Source organism: Larimichthys crocea, chromosome XIII (genome assembly GCF_000972845.2).
Source record: "Larimichthys crocea isolate SSNF chromosome XIII, L_crocea_2.0, whole genome shotgun sequence".
Taxonomy (NCBI): domain Eukaryota; kingdom Metazoa; phylum Chordata; class Actinopteri; family Sciaenidae; genus Larimichthys; species Larimichthys crocea.
The window spans coordinates 45,916,981-45,940,027 of record NC_040023.1 but is presented as its reverse complement, the minus strand read 5'-3'; the positions used below and the strand labels follow the sequence as shown (position 1 = coordinate 45,940,027).

At 40.8% G+C, this 23,047-nt stretch overlaps 1 protein-coding gene across 1 annotated transcript; it reads left to right on the top strand.

Moving 5' to 3' along the window:
• The first annotated feature begins 206 nt into the window (after positions 1–206).
• angpt2b (angiopoietin 2b) lies at positions 207–21,074 on the top strand. Its single transcript, XM_010732707.3, has 9 exons — positions 207–1,303; positions 6,389–6,544; positions 7,272–7,393; positions 9,333–9,565; positions 9,855–9,979; positions 13,289–13,390; positions 16,174–16,340; positions 19,010–19,140; positions 19,387–21,074. Exons 1-9 carry the CDS (start codon positions 986–988, stop codon positions 19,545–19,547), a joined length of 1,515 nt encoding a protein of 504 aa, XP_010731009.2. The 5' UTR covers positions 207–985; the 3' UTR covers positions 19,548–21,074.
• The last annotated feature ends 1,973 nt before the right edge of the window (positions 21,075–23,047 follow it).

Genomic DNA, 23,047 nt, shown 5'->3' with positions numbered 1-23,047 from the left:
TTTTAAATCATCATACTTTCATTATTTTACCTTTTTAAGGTATGACATGATTTTGCAGAACTGTACTTTATGCAATTAATTAATGCTCATGCCAATAAAGGAAATATGAACTGAGAGAGAGTGTGTGTGTCTGTGTGTGTGTGTGAGAGAGAGAGAGAGAGAGAGAGGATGGGAGGGAGCAAAAAAGTTGTCAGAGAAAGTTTTGCTCTTGTGGTGAGCAGTGTGTATTTTTGTAGCTTCCCTCGTCTAACCCCCAGCAAACAGGAGTAAAGAGGGAGGGAGAAAGTCAAAGAAGGAAGAGTGCTTGAGTGATTATGTGCTAAGGAGGTGCAGTCTGTGTATATGTGTGTGTGTGTGTGTGTGTGTGTGTGTGTGTGTATGTGTGTGGAGAGGTACGCCACACTCTCCCTCTACTTTAAGAGCTTTACCACTTCAGCCAACATCCTAAAGCGGACCACTCCACCCCTCCTCTCCCCTCTCCTCTGGACCAACGCATGGACTCCAGCAGCTTGAAAAGAAGGCAGTGAGAAAAGCAAGTTTTCAGAAGAGAGATAAATGGTGGGAGGGAAGTCTGTTTTTGGTTTCCTGTACCGAGCTGCATGTGCTGGCTGTTGGAGTTACAATAGGAGGCAAGCCCCTTTTCCTGTGTGTGTGTGTTTTCTGTCTGCCCTCACGAGGAACAGCGGGAGCAGGAACTGGCTCAAGAAGACTTCTGGATGCAACAGCAAAGAGGAGGGCCAGCCAAAAGAGGAGAAGAGAAAGTGATAAAGCAGAGAAAGGAGCAGCAGGGGTTGGACTGAGAAGACAGCAGGAAGACAGAGTCAGAGTCTTGAGGGACACTTTGGCAAGAGACGGTAAAAGATATAGGCAAAGTAGAACACCAGAGGTGGAAGCTCACCTGACCCACTTCTCTGTGCTGCCAGGTGAAGTGACCTTCTTCCTCCCCTCACCTCCCTCCCTCCCCATTCCCTCTCCTTCCCCTGACATGGGCCGCCTGCTGGCCCTTACCCTTGCCTACCTGGCCTACCTGCTGGCCACCGCGATCGGCTCAGAGCGCCAACAGCACCGTGTGCAGCACGGCCCCTGCAGCTACACCTTCATCCTCCCCGAGGTGGAGCACTGCCATCCCTTAAAGGACTTCCAGGTCACCAACACCCTCCAGAGGGACTCTCCACCTGAGGCAGTGCCGGATCCAAGCCAATCCAAGCCAGGCAAGGCCCAAAAGGAGAGGCCTTCCTGGCAGGAGAGGAAGCTGGAGAGTCTGGAGAGTGCCATGGAGAATAACACCCAGTGGCTACAGAAGGTATAGTTCCTCTTATATGTCATAATTTAGCCTGCACACCTTCAAACATGAGATGTCCATGATACACTAATAACATCTGTTGGCAAGCCCTCACTATTGTTTGGTGTTTGGTTTGGTGCTTAGTTGGGATTTCCTAGATGTTTGCTGTTTGAATATCTGGCTCCATTACAATGCCTAGTGTATGAGTGTGTCTGTATTTAAGACCACTGGGATGCCAGAACTCCCTGTTGCATGCGAGAAGAGAAAGACATGGTGCAATAAGTTTGCTAGTATCAAACGGTTCCAAATATATCTCTCACTGTTAAACTTGCTAAATTAGTATCCTCCCCCCGCTGGCAACAAGTACACAGAAATTCTTAAGTTATAGCTCATTTAAAAACTCTACCAAGCTCTGCTGATCCAAAAATATAACACTTTCCTCAAAAATGTTTATCAGCTGGAGACACATTTCAGCGTTTCTCTTCTCCAGGCCCGGTGGCCTTTGCAATTCCATTTATCCCGGATTATGACTAAAATGAAATGATGCGATTAAACGTGGCTTCAAAATAGTGCTTTCATTGCAAAGGTCATCAGGGCACATAATCAGTGTTGGCCCATTGTCTAGGAGAGACTGACTGACATGCCACCCCTCTCCACCCGTCTCTCTATTCTTGTCTGCATCACTCAGAGAATATTTATGGTATACACTAATCCTCTGATTATAAGATTATAAGAGTCTGTGTTGAGTGTTTAGATTGGACTTCTGAGAGCAAACATGATTATATATTAGGATTTTAAAAAACGGGGCATTATGAATGCTGTGCTTATGTCACTTCCCACTCTCACTCGCCACAAAATTATCTTCCTTTCCTTTCCCCGGCCTCCTTTTTTCTTATGACACCCTGTTCCCTTCTATCCATCTCCTTTTGCTTCTATCTGAGCCGCTGCACCTCTGGGATGATGAATGTGTCTCATCTCACACCTTGACTTGTCGACCATCAGATCTCGAGCTCTTTGTCTATCTTGCTCACGCTCTCTCGACACGCACATATGAAAACACGTACACAGACACACGCTCAATTCCCCTGTGCACACTCTGTCTGATGCTCAGTCTGTGAACTGGAGACCTAGCTTCAATGGGAAGCATCCCATGAGGCCACACTGTATGTGTATTTGAGAGACTTTGAGGATTTGAGAGCGAGGAAGAAAGAGTGAGAAGGTTCACACACTTTCCCTTATGCGTGTAGTATATTATTAAGGTATAGTCTGCAAAGCGCAGACAAACTTGAGCATACAGAATCATCACGTATTGCACATATTCTGGGTATATTCTCGTCTGTACACTCTCCACTAAAGCTGCGATTCGAGTGGTCATAAGACACAGTTTAAAATTAGAAATAGCTCTGCTGACACATATCTTGCTCTGTTGCCAAACTTCTTTCACATAACTTGTGGAATGAACACAAAGATCCCACCTTTCAACAAGTTACTCCCACCAGGCCGTAGTGATGCATAAACGATCACACTGTAGGTGGGATTTCCATGTAAACATAGCACGACCCTAGAGAGCTCTTTTAGATGTGCGCAAGGGTTTAATGACCTTTGACCCCAGATGGCAAAACCTTTTCAGCACCTTGTGGAGCTCATTAAGCCTATCTGCATAAGCCCGGGGAGAAATTTGGTGACATGCATGCGGAAGAGCTTGAGGCAAATGTGTGTCAGTGTGTCTGTGAAACTTTATACGATCTCACTGAGAGTTCCCCTGGAGTGGTATGACTCTTTCTGTGAGCCTTCCACCCAAACCCCTTGAAAGAAAACACACACCCACACACACAAATTTAGGAGCGCGCACACACACACACACACTTATCCAGCATGTTCTGCAGAGGAATCTCCAAGCAGACGAATGCAACAGGCCTGTATTAATGCTCAGATTGCTTCTACAGTGTTTCCAGGAAGAAACCAATGTTTGCTCTCTTTTGTTCTAACCCACCACACAAGCCCCCTTCTAATCCCTTTCACATTCTGCTGCCCTGTGGGGTTGGCAAAAAAGGATGTGAGCATGTTCTTGTTTGTGCTTTTAAGAGACTGTGTGGTTTATGCTAATGCAGAAATATTGCACAGAGATCAAGGTGGCTGGGTTACCCTTGGTGACCCGGTTTCCTGGCCCAGTAATATTTCATCAAGCCACTACTTAACCACGTCTCGCATTATTCAATTATTCAATTTATCAAGCCAGGGTTTTGTTATGTTTGCATCTGAAATGACTGGGGTGAATGGAATTTTGTTTGCTGCGCTCACAGCATTGAAAAATTATATTTACATAAGTCCTATCTTACACAGCACAGTGCAAGTGTCATCACTCCAACCAACACAGTTGTCACTTACCCAACGCCCAAATTGTGTAAGTGTTTTAACTCGTCTCTGCACCAGTGGGCCTGAGGTGTGGTCAGGCCAGAAGCTTGCAGCTTGAAAGTCATTGCACCACTGACCAACAAAAAGCTGGTCTAAGCTGACTGAATTAACACATAACATTATTCATAGTTCACATCAAGTGTACACTCAAATGGACTTGTGGATGGGATTTCTGTGCTGCATGGTTGTTTGGTGCTACGTATAACAAGAAGCATGCAAGTCATAGATGTATGAGATGATGTGTAAAGTTATTTTTACAGTGAGCAGAGCGGTTTGTGCAGCAGTCTCCAGTGTTTTAGGCTTTTCTCTATCTTGCAGTGCAAATTGGTCCAGAAAAACACAGCAGTTTGAACTCATTAAGTGAGCAGAGGTGTGCACAATCAAGCAATTTTTATTTATATAATCCATAATTACTACACACAGTTTACCTCAGGGGGGCCTTACAATCTGTACAGTGTGCAACACTCTGTACTTATCCTTGAATGGGGTAAAGATCAAGTGGGTCCTGACCCCTCTCCAGCATGGAGACCTGGAACAGGCTGTGACACAAAAGTAAAACCTTTACCTGCTGGTGATACTAGATGAAATATCAGGGATTTTCAGTTCAGTTTTATTGATATAACGCCATATCATAACAAAATTGATCTCATGACACTTTTCTTACAGAGCAGGTCTAGACCGTACTCTTTATATATTCTAAAAACTTTAGGATCTCTCTGGGGGACATGAATTGTCTGCACAAAATTTAAGAGCATCTACTATTTTTTTTTTTAGATGTTTCTGTATAGACACTGCCATCCCATGATTTAACCCCAGATGAAAACAATTCCACAGTAATATCTTTTTTCCAGAAACAATGTCCTGGTTACTCTGGATAATCACTAGAACATGCAATCATTTTCATTGGGACAAATTCTTAAACAGAAAATAGGTCCAATGAAAACCACAGTGATAAATGTGGATTAGCCACAAACAAAATTTCATTCTCCACCATTGTTTTGCTGTGGAGACAGAAATCCAAATAAAAAACAAACACTATGAGAAGTAAGTGAGAAAACATGTTCTTTGACAAGTCACCATATTCATGGAAACAAGTACTGTTATATTATTACTGTTCCTCATAATAATAACCACCCTAATGCGCCTCAGTCCATCGCTGTCTTTTGCCAGAACACCAGATATGTTCCCGCACGTCTCTGTAATTTAACTGAGAACAAATATGTCCATTGGCCCAACAATTAAGATATCAAGTGATACAATTCCTATGATTTTTCTCAGCACCGAGGCCTACTCTGTCTCTTTTAAATACAATAAAACAGAATTATATTACATCCCGGACTCGATTTATCTGGCTGCATGGAGTAGCATGTGACAGATCTGCAATTAATGCAATTGGCTGTGGGAGATAGAAAGCATCAAGACCTCTGGATTGAGCTCTTTCACAGAAGGCTGTAATAGGAACAGTTTGGACAGGCGGCTGATAGCAGCTTCAATACACGAGGCTATTATGATGCAGGGATCTTTGGTTCTTCCTCTGGAGTTGGCTTTAATCCGCTTGGTAATCTCTTCATAACCTTCGTTATAAGGCGTTTTTTTTTCCCCCTTTTTTTTCTGCTGTCTCAGTTGTCCTAAAGCAGCAAAATGTGAGGGATGGATTTGCAGAGCAAGAAAGAGGAAGAGGGAGATAGAGTGAAAGAGATCAAGGGGAAGTAAGAGACAAAGAGAGAAAGATTACAAGGAGGCAAACAATTTAATTGCCGATTCATCTCTATTTGGTCACTTAGATCAGTACTGCATGAAAAAATAGACAAAGCCCTCTCCTGTGGCAATGCATTATCATAATCGCATTCCTCACTGAAATGGGCATTTGCATTGAAAAAAAATAAAATATAACAAACAATCGTAGTGTCATTTGAATCCTCTTCGATTCTTGCGAATAGCTACTCATTAGCTGGATCATTTTGAATGCTTTCTCCTTGGAGACTTTATTTTCCAGTCATGTGGTTTAATGAGTGAAATCTGAACTCTCCAAAGAAAAGTCATGAATATTATTGTTCGATATTTCCCATTTGCTTTATTGCGAGGCACAGGCCATTGCCCGTTAAACATCAAACACAATTCCATCGTTCAAAGGCAAAGGAAAAGCCTTATTTGTCTTCCACATGGCGTTTTGCTCAAACCAACTGCATTAATAAGAAAATCTATTTATTGGAGCAAGATGGATGTCATCCTATGTATGCCCCCGCTGCAACGTGTTTTGCCAATTCCTCTTTCTCCAAGCTTGCGATTGATTGTCCCAGTCTAGGCGACTGTCCCTGAAGTCTTGCACACGGATATCATGATGTCACCCTCTTGGTGTGTATCATTACTGTTACTGAAATCCCACTGAGACGCCTATACACTGCATATTTTATTAATGCAAAGATTTGTATTAGCCTAAAGCAAACCTGATGATAGATAGATGAGTGGCGCAACACTGCAAGTTCCACAGGGATACTAAATTCAATTATTCCATCACAGTATCTGAAAAGAATGAGCTGAAAAAGACCAAGATTGCTACTTTCACACTACAACAAGATGTCAGCGAACATATAGGGATATCGCATCCTAAAATATGGTTATCACTAGAGTGAAACAGGGGAATCAGACATCCTGGATAATATTCTCAGAGTCTGCTTGTTCTCCTTGCAGCTGGAGAACTTCATCCAGGAGAATGTGCGCTCTGGGATGGAGGAAATGAAGAGAACAGCAGTACACACCCAGACAGCTGCCATGCTGGAGATGGGAACCAACCTCCTAAGCCAATCAGCCGAGCAGACCCGCAAACTGACAGACGTTGAGACCCAGGTGAGTCCACCAGGAAGCATTTCAGTGAGCCTGAGATAACTTTCTTTGCAGCCAATCCAAACGAAGAACAGTGAGGATCACACCCATGCAAAAATAAATGATGTCATTTGCAAAACACTTTGTGAATAGCTAATTAAATTTAAATCAGATGTAACCCACAGAGAAGCCATGCCCAAAGGTGGCGGCAACTGCTTTAAAACAGCTGGTATTTAGCTCTACAGCCTCTGATTGACACAATGAGTTGAGCTCGGCGTGTGACAACAAGCCAATTAAAACATAAAGCTCAGTAGCACAACACAGATGTGTCTTCAATCATGCCACAGAGCTGTTATTACAGATTGGGCTGTTTTGGTCCTCGTGCTTTCTTTTTCTCTTATCAAAGTTGGTATGAAACCGCAACCTGTACAAATATCGCTTTTTCTTTTTTCACGTTTCTGTTTTATCTGTAACTTCAAAACATGTCACACGTGCGTATGGGATAATTCTTGCTCAAGTTTTCATTGTAAGATCAAAGAATGAACTCCATGAGCCTTGTGATGTGCTGTAGGATATTGTTTATCCCCAAGGGTGCTTTTTATGAATTCATGCTGATGGGTGCCCCCTTTTACACCCCACCCCCCACCTTTTCATCAGTATCCCCTTATCGTTCCCTTCCATTCTTCAGCCTACACATACTGTGATAGAGTTTTTTATCTCTTTTTTCTTCTGCTTTTTAATCAATCTATAGGTTTTAAACCAGACAAGTCGCCTGGAGATACAGCTGCTTGAGTATTCGCTCTTCACTAACCGTCTGGAGAAACATATTCTCCTGCAGACTCAGGAGATCTCACGCCTCAGTGATAAAAACAGGTGAAGACACACACATACACACACACTTCAAAAGATCGGGTTTGCTGTGTATAGGCACTTCAATTGCAGATCCATTAGCTAGTTAGTTTCAGTAGTAATTCATAAGTTTTTGGTTTTCAGTTCACAGAAACAATCCGATCGGTCAAAAACTATGGTTTCTTGGATTTTTTAATCTGTAGGTGGCACTATTTTAGTTGCTTCTATTCATTTACAGATTCTAAATGAGCTGGTGGGGCTGCTGTAGGAAACATAAAACACATCTCTTCCTGTGCACCAAAGACCGTTTTCTCCGGAAAAAGCCACTTGACACTGGGTGGGGGGAAAAAAATTGAAGGCCTTCAAAAGTTTAATATATTGTATACATACGTGCAGATATGAAACTGGTCCTTTTTGTAACAGCTGGAAAAGAATACACTGAATGACTCCAGCAGATATAAAAAACAGGGCACTTAGAAACAGTATAATGTGTATTGTGTAAGCATGTGTGTGTGTTTGCCAGTGAATGGGCAGTGCATTTTTGGGAGGGGTTTCCCATTCTTCTCTCTAGGAACACAAGGTCATACAAAGGCCAGCAGGGGTTAAGGACAGGGTGCTGGGTGGTATAAAAGGGAGGGGGTGCTTTCTCTCTTTGTATCTGATTGTTTATCACTTCATCCATCTGTGCCAAGCGTGACTGGGAGAAACTCAATGCCGTCAGCTCCAACACCTGTTACACATCTGGCCCTGTTTGGCCCCACTCGGCCCTTTGACCCTCGTCCTTCAAGTCGGTGTCATGGCTCTGACATATAAATAAATGAATACATCTTCACATGGGTAAACACCATGACGGGACGCATGAAATTAGAAAGGTCATAGAAGATTTGCAGCCAGGCAGCTGTGGAATAAAAGGGAAATGAGGACTGCGGTGGTTGTAGAAGGCTACCTCTGCTGATCCTTGAGGGCATGGAGCGAGTATCTGAACAGCAGCCAACTAAAAAGAGCAGAGAGACATGTTTGTTTTCATAGGCATTACATGTAAAATACTATTGGCAGGAAACAGAGTATGTGGAGATTGTGAGAGCAGTCAAATAGTAATATTACAATAATAATAAATAGCACAAGAGCATAAGCATAACAGTTTAATTACCCGGGTTGCAATGTGATACAGTATGCCATGTTTGTTCTGTCAAACCCTTGAACTGTTTAAACATTACTGTGCTGCTTTACCACCACACTCTACACTTTGACTGTTCCTCAAAGTAAAATACACATAATGGAGAACAATTTGTTAGCTTCCTTTGCCACTTTCATTGAGTGTTCTCCCACAAAGCAAATATGAAATGAAAGCGCTGATAAAAATTATTTGGATTGATCCGACTCTCCTCCAAAAGCCACATACTGAGTCGCTGCCTAAAGTGGGAGATTGAGGATACGCGTTTAGTGCGGCGGCCGTGTGTGCACAGGGCTGAAAAGTAGCTTGTTCAATCTGGGTAGCGGGATTGTTTCAATAAATAACTGCTGCAGAGTCGTTAGTCAAAGCCATAAAGATCAGGCTGCGGGGATTTATGATCTTCATTTGGAGGCGGGAGTGTGGCACACACACACACACACACATTGTCAGACTGTTGCCTCATAGCTATGATCGAAAGGCTCAGCATGCAGGCCCATCTGTGAATGCTGCTGCAGTACAGGTGTTTATATGATGTTAGCCCGATGAGACTGTCTATTAGTCATCCTCATGTAAACGTGCATGTTTGTGCAACCTCCACTGTGAAAGGTAAATCCTGAATGAATGGATTTTCCACATGAACCCACACTCTTCTATCTTCTGACTCTCATACTATTCAGCATTGCACCTTAACGCTTGATATATTATTTTGTCTTGGGATGTTTTTTTGTTTTTTTTTAGGAAAATAGGTTAACACAAGGCTCAAAATGATTTTTTTTATGTTCTTGGTAGTTTTCTGGAAGAGAGGCTCTTAGCGCTGGAGGCACGGTACGGGAGGGAGCTGCAGGGCTTGGAGAGCGAAAAGCAGCAGCTTCAGGAGCTCCTGGAGAGGCAGAGTCGACTGGTCAGTCAGCTCCAGGGTGAACTTGGCAGCTCCACGCTCAACAGCACCTTACTACAGAGACAGCAGGCCGTGCTCGCTGACACTGTTCAGCAGCTGCTGGCTATGGTCAACCACTGCAATGGTAAGTGTACTGCCAACATTTGTTATTTTGACAAGGTACACATTCTCATGGGATTTGTGGTTTAGTCCTAAAAGGATTTTAGAAAATTTTACAAGAAACATACCACCTAGAGCAGTTAGTAATTCAAATATGAGACACACTGCGTACATGCACGCACCGCAGACAGTGCAGGCTTAATCCACAGCTTAACATTACAAAAGAACTCACATATGGGGTTGGGATTTGTGTATAAAACCCATAAGGTTGCCATCTGTAAATAAATGCCTTCATGTTTTTCTTTTTTAATCAGAAATCTCCAACGTGCCCAAGGAGGAACCGCTTAGTTTCAGGGACTGTGCTGAGATCTTTCGATCTGGAGTGACAGAAAGTGGACTATATAGCATACGCCTCCCCAACTCCACCCAGACTGTCAAGGTAGTAAGACTTTAAAGGTCACTGGCCTTTTCTTGCAAATATCACCTAACTGACTGTGACATGGAACTTTTTTGTAAGACATTTTAGCCCATTTCCTTAACACATTTAGCACTGCGATCATTTCACTTTGCCCAGCCTGCGTAATGTAATGCTCACTCACGCTACATAATGACATTCAGTCGGCTTATCATTATTTTTTGGACCGCAGTAAACACTGGGAGGACAAACTAGTCCGATGTAATGGTAATTTGCAGGGGGCTTTGGTATGGAGGTTGATGGAAATGCCATGTTGGGTTACTGAGAGCTAAAATAATAAGCAACAGGAGCATTATGCCCCGCAGGCTTCATGCTGGAGTGAGTGCGCACTGCTGGATTCAAAGTCAGAATAACTTAAGAGCTGACCTGAAGTAGCTAGTTACAATAGATCAACCATGGCACTCACCAGCAGGCTATCTTTTCTTTGAATCACAGATAGCATTATCTTTCTCTCAGAGTTTCCCACACAAGAACAGTTATCTGTGATTCATTACTTTTAGTCTAGTTTGCTGTTTGGCACCATCTCCCAGCGCCTCTGTTTTCTTCCGTTCTTCCTCTTCATTTCCTGTGGGCAAGGCAGCCAGGTGTTAGGCCATGGTGCCATGTGTTTCCTGCCGAATGGGGCCAATGTACGTTTCCATTGATGTGAGTTAGTACTCCCCAAATCATTGCTGCTTTCAATCTATGCCATCTAATTCCAATGTGGCTGGCAATCTGGGTGGCTGTGTAAAAGTGGGGCAGATACAAATTGCCCTATTTTCAAAGCAGAAAGCGGCTTCCTCAGTTGGACAAGAGACAAAAAGCATACACACACACACACACACACACACACAGACACACACACATGTGTAATGTAGATATGACATCTATCCATGCATCTAACTTTTAATCACCAAGGTTTTGAATAAAGATGGTGTTTACACCCCAAATAATTCATAGTTTGGATCAGCTTCTTTTTTTCTCTGTAGTATATAATTTCTGTGCTACAAATGCACAGGGCTCATAAAATTAAACAGGGCTTCTCTCTAAACACATATTAGGGAGTGATTACTCCTCTGAAAGCTCTTTACAAATAACCACTGCATAATCTTTTGTAAAAATCATAATAATACAACAGTTGTCTGGACTTTTGCATTTTATTGTAACTGCTGTGGCCCTAACTGATTTCTTGCTGGCTAATAATAATAATAAGTGAATTTTGAAGTATTAAATACGGAGCTGGTCTGACTTCAATCGAAAATTCTATTTTAAGACACTGTTTTTATATTCAGTGGGATGCCTTTAAGGCCAGATCATTGGCTTAATGTGCCAGAGGATAATCACAGCATTATGCCAGTCTACTCTGATTTTAGAGGTAAAGACCTGAGTGCCTTTTGACCTTGATTTTGCTTTCCTATTCTGGGAAAGAGCTGGAAAGTCTCTTTTCAATTCTAGCAGAAAATAGCCAGTTGGGATGTTGAAATAGAGAGACCCCTTGGGATGCTGCGCACATACCAGCATCTACACTGCACGACTCTTAAGACAGGTCAGGGCGGTTGTTTGGTAGACAACATTCAAGAAACTGGCAAAGCAAGTCAATTTTTGTTTCATCAGTAATTATCCACAGTGCAGTATTTAGAAATGTCTCTGACAATATCTATAATTTGAAGTGACAACACTGCATAGAGATTTAAACACAGTGCCTGAGAAAACAGACAAAATACCACCCCACGGCCTTGAGAAATGCAGGCTGAATACTCTTGTTCAATTAAAAGGGATCTCAGTAACAAAATGCATCTAATCTTACCACCTACAGAAGAAATGTAGTCTTTGAATCATGACACCTAAGGTAAGATGAAATGTGCCCAGTTTAACACATTAAATATGTAAAACAAGTCCCTAAACAAGTCTAAATTTCAATTTCTGTCACTAGATGGATAGATGCAATTCATTCCGATTTGTTCATCCAAACATCTACATATGGCAAAATGTGAAGCCAAGAAAGAAAACAGCGTGTGTAACCAAAAACGCAGATGCCTCCTCCTCAACCCCCCACTCACAAGGGTTTAAGAGAACATGCTGATATGTTAGTTTTTACTTCCCACCTGGGTCACATCATTGCGTGACACCCTGAAATGTTGCCACCATGCCCCCCTGCCCTATTCCTGAGGCTTCCAAGGCATGCTTTAAATAACATAAAACCTAGTGTGTTTCATATTTTCATGTCATTTCTTGACACTTTTCTCTCCACTTTCCACTTGTAAACCACTGATGATCTGACATATTAAAACAAATCTACATTGACATTTACACTGAGGAATGCATAAAAAAATAGGAAAGACTACATGTATATTGACATGTTTTCGCACATTTTTTCTTAAATTTACTTAAGACCAGCAAGTATTGTTTTAAAGAATAGAACCTTGTCTATATAAATTATACTTTAAGCTGCACTCGGAAAATCAGTATTTTCATATGAACAATGAATTTAAGTGTCAATAAAACAATGAAAATTAGGGTTAGGGTTAGGGTGAAGTGCCTTTCGGCGCATTGTTTTGGTTTTTACATCCCACAACTCTTGTTTTGGTTCAGTCTCACCACCATTCATCAACCTGTTAGCAACTAGGTGATAGCCAGATTTTTCCCACTAGTTGGTAGAGACCCAAGTTGAGTTTGCCAGAGGACTTGAAACAGATGACTTGAAACAACTCAAAATTAATGCTCTACATCTGGTGAATGTTTGAAATGATAGTGGCTGCCCCCAAGTGGCAAAACATTGAATTATTTACAGTTTTAAAAAATAGGAAATATCTATTTGACTAAAAAAAAACAAAAAAAAAATCTAACCAAGCAAAACTTTTTTAATTCAGACACATTTTCTTAAAGTTCCAGTGTGTAAGATTTAGGAGTATTTATTGGCAGGAATAGAATATACAATATTTATTAGTATGTTTCCATTAGTGTAAAATAACCTGAAAATAAGAATTGTTGTGTTTTCACAGTCTTAAAATAAGCCCTTTATATCGATTATCATTGAACCACCATTTTTCTATAGTAGCCCAGAACAGACACACAAAACACTGATCTAGATATGGAGTTTTGTTTTTAATGTGAATTTGGCAGCCACAGTTTTTCCTACAAGCTTGGAAGGAGAGCGTGATGCGGGAGAGTTTTCATTTGGTTGCCATCTGCAACTTCACCACTAGATGCAACTAAATCCTACACACTGGACCTTTAAGTACTTAAAACTTAACATTTTATTGCAAGCTTTTTAATCAAACTTTATTTCCACAGGTATTCTGTGATATGAAGACTAGAGGTGGCGGCTGGACAGTGCTGCAGCATCGGATAAATGGCTCTGTTGACTTCCATCGTGGGTGGAAGGACTATAAAATGGTGAGTTCTGCAGCGGGCAGGGTCAGAGTTCATCGTTATCAGTATAGGTAGTATGGATCAGTATCGCAGGACTGGACAGGAGGTTCCAATAACGATCCATGGGTTGTTTGGCACGGAGAGGCGTGGGATACCGGCTTGCCTGTGATCCCAGGTGACCTGCGGTTGTTGTATTTGGCCGCCCTCATGTTCTCCACCACCCCCCATGTTATTGCACCTGCTCTCGCTCCCTTTCCCTGTCATACTCCCACACATCTATATACACACACTCATGCACTAACACACACACACACACATCATGTACTTCATTGACCCACAGAGCACTACTGTTTGTATCTATCTTTAAGATCCCAATAGGTCTCCTGCATAGGGAAATGAGTGTGCGGTGATGAAAGTAATATAATTTCCAAATACAAATTAGATATAACACAATTATACACATGAGACTACTGGAGACGTTGCTCCAGTGTTCTGGCTGAATCACATGTTTTAAAACATTTGGCTCTTGTTTTGTTTGGACTTACATTTAGATAATGTTTTTTGGAACCTCATCACAAAGTTTTCTCAAGATTCCATTTTGCGCAATCGAGAAAAACATATGCTTGCAAGATTCTTTCGACTGTGTTAAATTACACACAAGAACAAATGAGTGAGGCTAGTTTGGGATTGAGCGGAGTAGCAATTTGTCTCTCAACCATGCCAACAAATCAATTGCCACAGCTTGAAATGGAAATAAAATGTAGAGAGAACTGTGACTGCAAACAGCAGGAGTGAGAAGAGTGACCAAAAAAAAGCCAAATTCATCCTTTTCAAGAGCAATATTTGTACAAGTGGATGATAAATATTTGGTTCCAGTTGGGGTGGGCATGGGAGCACAGGGCCCCGTGTAGATGGCAGATAACATATGTACTAAAATGCTTCACTGCACTCACTTCATAATCTCAGAAACTGCGGTCAGTGTTGATCAAACGCTGCACCCAGGCCTGCTGGTCAAATGATAAATTCTCTAAGGCTTTCATTATATATTCACTTTCACTTAAAACCAATAACAAACAGAGAGTTTGATAGCTAGACAAAGTGACTTAGAATTCAGAGGTAAACAAGGAGAAAATGTCCTTCTGTTGGGACTGAACAAAGAATGGGTAATATCTGTAGATGTAGAGTTGTATTGTTCACTGTGCCTTTAAAATGTAATTAGTAAGTAGTAATCAGTCTTAATGGTTATATGCTTTATTAACTGCCAGTTAACATATGCATACTCATATTAGTCATTTGACCTGTTCGCACTGTGGATCCACCCATCACATTTGCTTGTGTCAGTCAAGCAATAATTAATAGCCCTCTATGAGATTAATTAACCAAGGCTGTATCTGTTGCTCTTTTTGAAAATGTCTTTGATTAGTAAATTGCATGTTTACTGTCATTTACCTTGAGTCACCACTTTCTATCAAAGCCATCATGCCCATATGGTACAATGTTTTCATTGAGTGTTGCAGTTTCCTTTGTGAAATCATGTTCACATTGGGCCTTGCACCTTCTAACATCATTTAACACATCTGATGCAGAGTTAGATCCTTCATAATTCTCTTTTATATATTGTACCAATCAAAAGTTTGGATGCATCTCATTAAATGGTTTAATTACGTTCTACATTGTTAGAAGACAATTGGAAGACATCAAAACCTTTAAGTAACACATATAAAATTAGATGAACAAAGAAAACAAAAATAGCCATGAGCTTGATGAGGTAGTTAGTTATCATTATTAGATTATTTAATATAATAAATTATACAATATTAATTATACACAGACATTTAACTAATTAAAAACAAACCTTTAAGTGTATATGTGTCTAAAAAAGCAGACACTGTAGTTGCCAAATAGTGATAATACTGTATCTACATTACTGGGATCAATATGAAATAGGTTTCTCATTATTGAAATTATATATCAGATAGAGAGATATAGTATATATATATATAGATATATATATATATATATATATATATATATATATATATATATATATATATATATATATATAACATTAGGTAATTTGCTGACAGACAGCATCACTTTGTGTGAACAGCACACAGTGTTTGTGAACAATAAAAGCTTAATAATATCAAATCAATACAGAATGGCATTTTAGTAATTTTACTTTTCAGTTTGAATTTTGGCAAACACACAAAAGCATTTATATAGCTCATATAATCAGTGTTAATCCAGCACTTGATTTTGTGGGGGACAACCGGGTACAGACAAGTTGTAGCGATGAGGTCATTGTTGCAATGGCAAGGGTTCAGAAAGGCTCAAATCCTGTAGTGCAGTAGGTGTTTAATTTGGCTGAGTAACAATATACAACTCTAATCTAATTTACATTTACATCTCTTATTTTGTTTCTCCTGTCTGTGTTATCTGGTAGCATACAATTAAATGACTCTCTTATGTTCTCTTTTAGTGATAAATCAGTGTTGTTTGCTGTCATCACAGCCAGGTTTTATTTTACTTTAAGTGTTTCAGACACAGATGGATCATTGGTAGGATGTTACGGAAAATTAAATGGAAAATTAAAGTCTCAATTGACTGACCCCTAGCTTTGGGAGTATTTCCCTTCAAAACTCAAGGTCTTTCTTAAGCCATGAGAATGAGAAATGTGATTTCTTAAACTGAGGTCTACTTTCATATTAACTCCAAAAACACTTGGCAGGTTCTCGGTTAAATCCCCCCCCTTTGTTAGAATATTTTCGTATTCTTTTGTTTCTCTGTCTTTGTGTCTAATCCAGGGCTTTGGAGAGCCATCTGGGGAACACTGGCTGGGGAATGATATCATCCACAAGCTGACCAGCTCCCAAGAATACAGTCTGCACGTCCAGCTAAAAGACAGAGAGGGGAACGAAGCCTTCTCACATTACGATCGCTTCTACATAGATGGAGAGGACAACAACTACAGGTATTCTAACAGCATGAAATATAGTTATAATTTCTAACTGATGATGCAGGGTTTAGTCTGGGTCATAATGATGTAATGCTCAGATCAAAATGCACTATTTTAATTATTCCATTTTAATCATCTAATTACCAAAAGTAATTGATAGCACAAGATATGACAAAAGATGAGCTAAAACACTTCTAATACACTCAGACCTTCAATTAAATTCTTTCACTTTGTCAGAAATCAGACATGAATAGGACTATAATGAAGGTGCTTAATTTCAGCAAAGTGTTTTAAGGGCCGTCTATTGTGAAAGGCATAATTGCAATCCAGTAACAACCCTTTCAATTGTGGCCTTCCCTCTGGGTATAAGACTTAATATCACGACAGATTAGAAACCGTTATCAACAGTTCAAATTCCTTTCTATTTTCTCTAAGCTTCCTTATCCCCAAGCCCTGAAGTTAAAGAACCACTTGGACCATTTTTAAGAATGTCATTCAAAATGATGAGCTCGGCGGAGGGCACGAAGCCACTTTCGTCTGCCTCCGTTCTTCTTTTCCCATCACGGCGGCTACCGCTGCCCCTGAAAAACCCCCGAAGGGAAGCCACATCCACTGGAGTCTAACAACAACGCTCAGCAATACCTGCCCCTGCCAGGAACTGACAACTCGAACCAAGCTCCTCGGTAACCCTGCAATCACTAACAAGATTATGTGGGGGTGTGCTGAAGCTGTGCTTCCTCCGTAAAACAGACAGAAATAAAATATGAACCAAAATAGTTCAGTTTAGATTTCATTTAAATCCGCAGGAATTTGCTCTTGTTTTGTGAAAGTTTATGGAGACTGATGCTCTGAGAGATGACAAATCATAATCATATGTGTGGGTGTATGCCTTCCAAGATCCCTAATAGTGCAGCAAATTGCATTTGCCTGAGTTTGTTCCACATAATTAGCGCGATGAAACTGAATGTTTCACAACGTTGCTGTAGGCTACACCGTGTGAGGTGATGCACCTGAACGAATATAATCACCTCTGTAGCTTCTTACCTCTGAGATCATGTTCTGTGTAACTAGTTCAATATGTAGCAGCTTTACTAGCATGCTGAAGACGTACTGGCTTTGTCTGTGGGTTTATATTATAACTCCCAGCCAGCAACTGCATCCAGCGTGCTCCCTAGAGCAACATGGAGGTCTTCACCTAAAATTCAGTAACATTATTCATACATTAATCATCAGTATGACAGACCACTTTCCCTTAAGAGGTTTCCAAGAATAGCCATTCTTATAGTAAAACCAACGGTAGGCATTTCTTTTCATGTAACACTATAGCTGTCATTAAAGGATACAAAAACAATATAAAAAGACAGTCACCTTTAAAAGAATTAGCTTGTGGTCTGTGGTATTGACGGACTAGCAGAACTAATACATCTGGAAGTCATGGCTAATGCAAATGTTTTGCGTAGGGTAGGAAGAGCTGGCACAGTCCACAGGCTGCTCTTTCCAATAGGATATCCTGCAGACCGTGGTTGCCATCCTGTCTAATTTGATAGCTTTTAATTTTCTCCACATCACCGATCCATCATGAAGAGAAAAGTTAAGTCTTCTAACAAACTCCTGTATTACTCAGGCCTCTCTCCACCAGCTCTGCCGTCATTATCCCCATCCCCAACACTGTCATTTGAAACTCTCCTCTAGCTGCCCCTCATGAAGTGTTGCCCTGCCCTGTGAACTTACAAATTCAAGAGGAGGATCCTCCATTTAGTCATCACAGACAGTGTGCCCCGGGCTACAGCACGGGGGTCACATAACTCAGGGGAGAGTCCCGTACTAACTAGACAGAATGACAGGGCAGAGGAGAGGCCAGACAGCAGGGCTGACCTCCTCGTCCATTCTCTTCAACCCAGAACTGAAACACACACACACAAACGGACAAACAGGCACAGCACTGTGTGTGTGTGTGTGTGTGTGTGTCTGCGTGTGTATGCAGACACACACACACAGATGCTGCTGGACCGCTGTATGAAAATAATTGAGCGAATCAATTTATCCTGGGCAGAGACTTCTTTCAGACTGTTTGGGTTGTTACACAAAGCACAGCATGGAGGGAAAATAATGAGAAGTTTTTAACGTGTCTTAACTGATGTTTGGCAACAACGGGAAACTAGGGGAGACAGTACCTTGTATTCAAAAGTATTGTGCAAATATTAAAAAGGCTATGATCTCCTCCAGTCGTTTACAGGTGTTATTTTAAGTTTATATTCTATATTTATTTTTTGGATTTATCTTTTACTGCAAGCTGATTTGTAATGTTTTTATTTTATTTTTTTATTTTATACTGCACACTTTATCCAAGAGCTGGAGCATTGGATCTTGCCCTACTTAAGATACTGTCTATTTGCTCTGTTTGCCAAAATTAAATTCTAATGTCAGATATGCCCTCAGGCAAATGAAACAAAGAGGAAAAAATTGAAAGTGGACTACAAACGCTCCAGCTCCAAGTTAGATATAGAGATATAGTTTGTCTCATTCCTTTGGTTCCCTAACCCTAATCCTAAATTTACATACATAACATTAGGTGACATCAGAGGAACTGAAGTTCAAATAGTTTTGAACTGCCAAGAAATTGCCCAACACAGTTTCAATAATAATTACACATTTTTCTTTTTTTTCTGCTTTCCCAAATCCAGCCTTCATGCCGAGGGCTTCGGCGGGTCAGCTGGACGGACCAGCAGCCTCACCCACACTGGCACCCAGTTTAGCACCAAGGACAGAGACAACGACCGCTGCACCTGCAAGTGCGCCCAACTCGCATCCGGAGGTACGCAGCCTCCCCGAACTTATGCTACTCATCTACCCTGCCCGTCTCAATCTGTCTCTCCTTATAACCTTGTTAAACATTTCTATCCACCCCCTTGTAAATGTCCTGAAGTGCATTTCATTTTCCCTCTGCGCCAATATAAAGTTACTGCTGACTTACAGCTGTACATTTGGGTGTTACATTTCATGAGCACGAATTCAATTAATTCAGACTTCTTCCTTGAACTCTCTGACACATTTCCTGCAGGTTGGTGGTTTGAAGCTTGCGGTCCGTCTAACCTGAATGGCATATATTACCCAGCATCTTCCAGTGTGGTTCGCTACAATGGCATTAAGTGGTACTACTGGAAGGGTCCAAATCTGATGGCTACCATGACAACCATGATGGTCCGCCCGACACACTTCTGATGCATGATGAAGGAAAAGTCACCTCCGATGTACATAATGAAAAATATCCAGGAAATGGTGTATTTTAGGAGGAATCAGACTGTTGGTGGTTTCAGCTTCTGGACATCTTGGAGGTGTGCTTAAGCAACTGCCTGGGGACATGTGCATAATGTCAGTATATGACTGTGGTTTCAGTGATTGAGAAAATTCCACTGACAATATCTATTCACAAAGGTGTCCAGACTATATTTTAATAAGGATTGTTGAGGTGAGATAGGAGAAGGGGGGGTATGAACTTTTCTACAGATTACAAAAAAAAACACAGCTGATCACCTACAATTATGCACTTACATATGACCAGTTATTTAACCAAAAATTAATTCCAATTAATTAACAGATAAACCTTTAGAGAAAGCATCACCTATTTTTATATTAAAGTATAAAAAATTATGTTGTGTGTTTGTCTGTTTGCTGTAAATATATTTTTTCCAAGCAATGTGACCAAACTGCAATGATTCACAGACACAGTATTATGTATAAGTTTACACAAAGTCAACTAATCAACAACACTCTTTACTATCAAGTCCTAATTCCACGCTGAATGTTTTATTAACTTGGAGCTTTGTGACATATGTAATGTCTGATACTAAGTTATGAATCTCCTATGCACTGCCCTGGTTGTAACTTTATCCCTGTGTCATTGCCCGGCTGTAAAATATCAGTACTTCAATCCATGCACAATATAACAAGATAACCTACAGTGAATTCAATGGTTTACCACTGTCAATAAAACAACACCATAAAGAACAGCAACAATAACAACCCGTGCCCTTTGATGTATCTTACAAAGGGCTTTTCAGAAAGGAATATCCGTGATTCTTTCCAGACACACCTCTCGTAAAACTTTATTTGTGAGAGATTTGGCTCGTAAAAGTACATGATACACTCCTCCTGGTGTGATTTACTTTCAAAAACTGAAACATTTTGTAATAACATCTGGGAACAAAGTTGTAAATTCATTTTTTTACTTTCTTTAAACAATAAAATTGTCTTTGGTGCTTATAATCCACAGTGCCAGGTGCTTGTTACCATGTAAGCTACATAAACTCCAACAAGCTACACTGGATGAGAACATCCTACCATTGATCTGATGAATCATCCAAGAACACAGGTCCCTGTGGTACCCATTAGAAAACGGATGGGTTCCACCTCGACTAACAATGACCTGGATGTCCTAGTATACGCTGGGGACGGCAGCCGTTGCTAACTGGAAGACAGCACTCAAGTACGTGGGCAGGACTTGTCTACTATGATGCGTTGCTTTCACTGAAGGTCTCATTTTCTTTGCTGAACGTAACTCCCAAGTGTGATTCACTTTGCAACTGCTGCAAATTTAATACAACTGCAGAAATTAGACAATAAGTGTAATGAACTGTGCACCAAGCGTTGGTGTTTTGACATTTTCTGCTGCTCTCGAAAAATACTTAAGGAGAAAAATATTTGGTTTCTGATTATGAAAAAAGAAATACTAAACAAAACAGAAAATGACCCATGTCTTACAAATAAATATATTTTCTGTGCATGCCTTCACTGAATCTCTGAAGGTTTTTCCCGCACTCAACTGCCTTTGACTTACTATTCTATTCGGAAATATGCAGGAGCTGCTCATGGAAGTAAAACTACTCAAAGGGATAACAACGCTGCTGCTGTGCCTGACCACTGCGTCAATGTGCCTATAAATTTATGATGCAATCATGCTTGAATCTGTGAGAAAACTACAAATATCATCACAAGTGGCAGCAGCTATGGATCTGCAACACATGCGATGACACGCCTGAGCCACAGAACATACTCTACAAGCAGAAAAGCACACACACACACACACACACACACATGTACATGCTCTGCTTGCATGCAGTGACCCCATTGCTAAACAAGTTTATTACGACCTCCAAGGGCCGGAGAGGCGATAGATCACAGCGGGGGAGGCCAGGGGTGAATCCATCAAAGCGACTTTAATAAAGACCACTTGATTTGGCCTGCTGGCTCAACAGATGAAATGGTTGTGTTCAGGTTCAGTGAAGCAGACCAAAGTCTGGGCTGCATTGCTTCACGACTCATCCCAGTCCCCGTTTATTAGATGGGTTATTTGTAGGCACAGAGGCAGAGAGACAGGGAGATAGTTACTTTAGGTGTGTTGCAATATTATCAATATTTGTGACAGTCTGTTATTAGTTCTCAGTGTTAAAGTAACTGGGGAATAGTTTATTTTACTGTTCTAAGGAACAAAGAATCTCTAAAATAGACTCTTATAACTAGAGATTTGACTTTCATCCCTACAAGCTCATTGCGCTCAGTGTAAACAGCTCTACAATCAAATACTTAAGCTCTTGTTTGGCAGGTCCATCATTACAAATCCATGTTGTTAGGACAAGCATTGCTCAATCCCACAAGACTTAATTTAGAATTCTAGTAGGATCCAGAGGTTTTTTAACCAAGTACGAAATATGCCACGCACAGAGACTGCTTATTAAACGATGCAAAACACATGTAAAGTTTCCATTTGCTGTGAAGACGATGAGATGAGACTTTTTTTGTTTGTTTTGTTTTTACTCAATGTCGTATGACTTCAATAGGCCAATGGCACAAGCAGATACAAGACATAAAGTGTATGTGATAGTGTTAAACAACGGGGACATTGTATTACCCAGCTTTGAGGCCACTTAGAGGAATAGTTTGGCATATTTTGGGAAGTGTGATTTTTCACTCCTCTTCTGAGAGTTAAATGAGAAGAACTCTACCACATAATGAATATGCAAATATGCCATTGTTATTATGGTGTAAAAATTACATTTTCTATGCACACAAATAACAAAAATCACAAAACATTTCCATTCCTTATTTATGAAGATGTTTTAAACTCACAGACACCTCCATCTCCCCACTGTCTGCAGTGTGAACAACTGAACTAAAAAAATAAATTATGGTTCCTAGCTTCACCTGGGATGTCAATGGAAAATGTGACAAATAATAGACATCTGTTAAGCACAGATGTCACTGTTTTGAGGGAGGAAGTTACTTCAGAAAAAACAACAACCAACATACACTGCTGGAGAGCAACTAGAGTATTATCCGAGACCAGTGGCCAAGTCCTAGACATAAGAGTTTGAGTTTGAGACAAAACAATCAGTTCAAGACAAGTTTGAGACAAAACAACTCCAAGTCCTACAGCACTATCATTAGGTCTAAACTTGCCAGTCAAAAATTGACTGTGTGTGTGAGAGTGTGGTATGAGCTGGATATTTTGTTTCCGAAGTTTCGTAAAGATTAAAGCACTGGGATATAGGTATGTAGTGAGCTTTACAGCTGATGCAAGGTGTTTTTGTTACTTATGAACAGAGCCAGGGCAGCTGCTGGCTGTAGCCAAGCGGCAACCTCTGTTGCTATGAAGTGAAGCCAGTGTGGAAGCTGCAGTTCCTTGAACGATCACTTGAGGCTGGCTGCAGAACATTTCAATCTCC

Excerpts from the sequence above, each read along its gene's own strand:
- angpt2b (XM_010732707.3), top strand. The coding sequence starts at position 986 with ATGGGCCGCCTGCTGGCCCTTACCCTTGCCTACCTGGCCTACCTGCTG. Across the intron at positions 9,566-9,854 it reads TATGGTCAACCACTGCAATG|AAATCTCCAACGTGCCCAAG; the intron begins GTAAGTGTACTG and ends TTTTTTAATCAG. Across the intron at positions 9,980-13,288 it reads ACTCCACCCAGACTGTCAAG|GTATTCTGTGATATGAAGAC; the intron begins GTAGTAAGACTT and ends TTATTTCCACAG.